The 1,743-nt window shown below is 63.8% G+C and overlaps 1 protein-coding gene across 1 annotated transcript; it reads right to left on the bottom strand.

Moving 5' to 3' along the window:
• Nucleotides 1-703: 703 nt before the first annotated feature.
• On the bottom strand, nt 704-1,510 carry LOC123988716. The gene has a single exon (XM_046289468.1). The coding sequence runs from the start codon at nt 1,508-1,510 to the stop codon at nt 704-706; it is 807 nt and encodes a 268-aa protein (XP_046145424.1).
• Nucleotides 1,511-1,743: the final 233 nt, after the last annotated feature.

Genomic DNA, 1,743 nt, shown 5'->3' with positions numbered 1-1,743 from the left:
AGCCCCAGCCTCCGGATCGCCGCTGCGACGGCAGCCACGCCAACCTCCGCTAGACGACTGGTCCTGCCCCAGTCCCGGTCGGTGGCAAACATGTGTGTGTCGTCTGCAAAGCACGTAATGCTTACACCGTCCGGGACCACGACCCGCAAAGCTGGGTTGTACCCCACATTCCACAATGGAGGCCCCAAACGGGATCCCTGGGGTACACCCTCATCGACGTCCCTCCGATAGACATGTCCGTCCCGGCCCACATACTCGATGAATCTATCCCGTAGGTAGTCCCCGATCATCCTTCTCAGTACTGGGGGCACTTCATGTTCAGCGAGTGCCCCCATTATCACCCCATGGGGCAGGGTGTTAAAGGCGTTCACTATGTCGAGTGAAACGCCCAACGCCACCCCACCCCGGGACGTGGCCAAGTCAAATTGGGAGCGCAGCGAGTCGATCGCATCGATGGTGCTGCGCCCCCGTCTAAAACCGTACTGAGACCCGGCCAGATCAGGGCCTACCCGGGATAGGTGCTCGGCGAGGCGGTCAGCTATAACGCTTTCTAAAAGCTTCCCGATCTCGTCGAGCAAAACTATGGGCCGGTACGCGGAGGGACTCTCCGCGGGCCGTCCTTCCTTTCTTAGCAGGACCAGTCGTCCAGCCTTCCATGCGGAGGGAAATACACCCTCCTTAAGACAGGCGCTGAAGAGGCGTCTCAATCGCGGTCCAAGGACGCGCAGGGCCAATACCCAGGCCCGGCCGGGGACGCCGTCGGGGCCCGGAGCGGTGTTCCGAGCCCCATGTGCCTAACGGCCTCGGCCAGCTCCCCCTCTGTGACCCCCATGTCGTCGGTCCATTCCACTTGGACCGGCGGGGGCCAGGGGTGGCTACCGTCGTCACGAGGAAACAACGTGTCCACCACCTGGCCCAAGAACTGGGGGTCTAGGCTCTTCGTCACGGGGGGCGCCCAGGGCCTTAGTTTGCCCATTGCCCACATATAAGGGCGCCCCCACGGATCGTCATCAAGAGAGCCGAGGAGCTCCTGCCATGCGCGGGACTTGGCCTCCCTGATGGCCAGCTGCAGAGCTACCACTAATACATGGTAGCACCCGTACAGCTCTTCCTCCCCCGCTGGGTCGCGGGTCCTTCTCCGACGGGCCCTTTGCCACTGGCGTCGGGCGACGTTGCAGTTCTGCCGAATGTCGGCGATTTCGCCCGACCACCAGTAGGCGGCCCGTCTGGGGAGGCATTTAGCCCGGGGCATGGCGACGTCACAGATCGCCTTCATCGTGCCCCGGAACCATTTTACCTCCTCCCCTAAATCCGCGACTGGACCGACCGGTTGCTCCGGCCAGGTCACAGCGAGGGCTGCGGCCATCAGCGCGTCCCTGTCAAGCCTCTTCAGCGCCCATCTCAGCGGCGGTGGGCCGCTCGGCGGGCGACGTTCGGGGGTGGAGAATCCGAGGCGGATGTAGCGATGATCGCTAAGCGTCTCCGCCTCCTCCACCCCCCTCTGCACCATGCGTGCAGCCGAGGAAGTCGTGAACGATAGGTCAACTATCGACTCCCCCCGAGCGCGCACGCAGGTGCTTACCGAGCCCCGGTTCAGCAGCCGGAGCTCGAATTCCGCCGCCCACTCGAGTACCGCCTCACCCCTCGCGTCAGTCCTCGGGGACCCCCACGATTGGGCATGGGAGTTGAAATCCCCGAGGACGAGTGCCGGTCGGGGGTAGCAACAGGAGACTACATCTCCCA

The sequence above is a fragment of the Osmia bicornis genome, unplaced genomic scaffold (assembly GCF_907164935.1).
Source record: "Osmia bicornis bicornis unplaced genomic scaffold, iOsmBic2.1, whole genome shotgun sequence".
NCBI lineage: Eukaryota > Metazoa > Arthropoda > Insecta > Hymenoptera > Megachilidae > Osmia > Osmia bicornis.
This window is presented reverse-complemented; position numbering and strand designations above follow the sequence as displayed.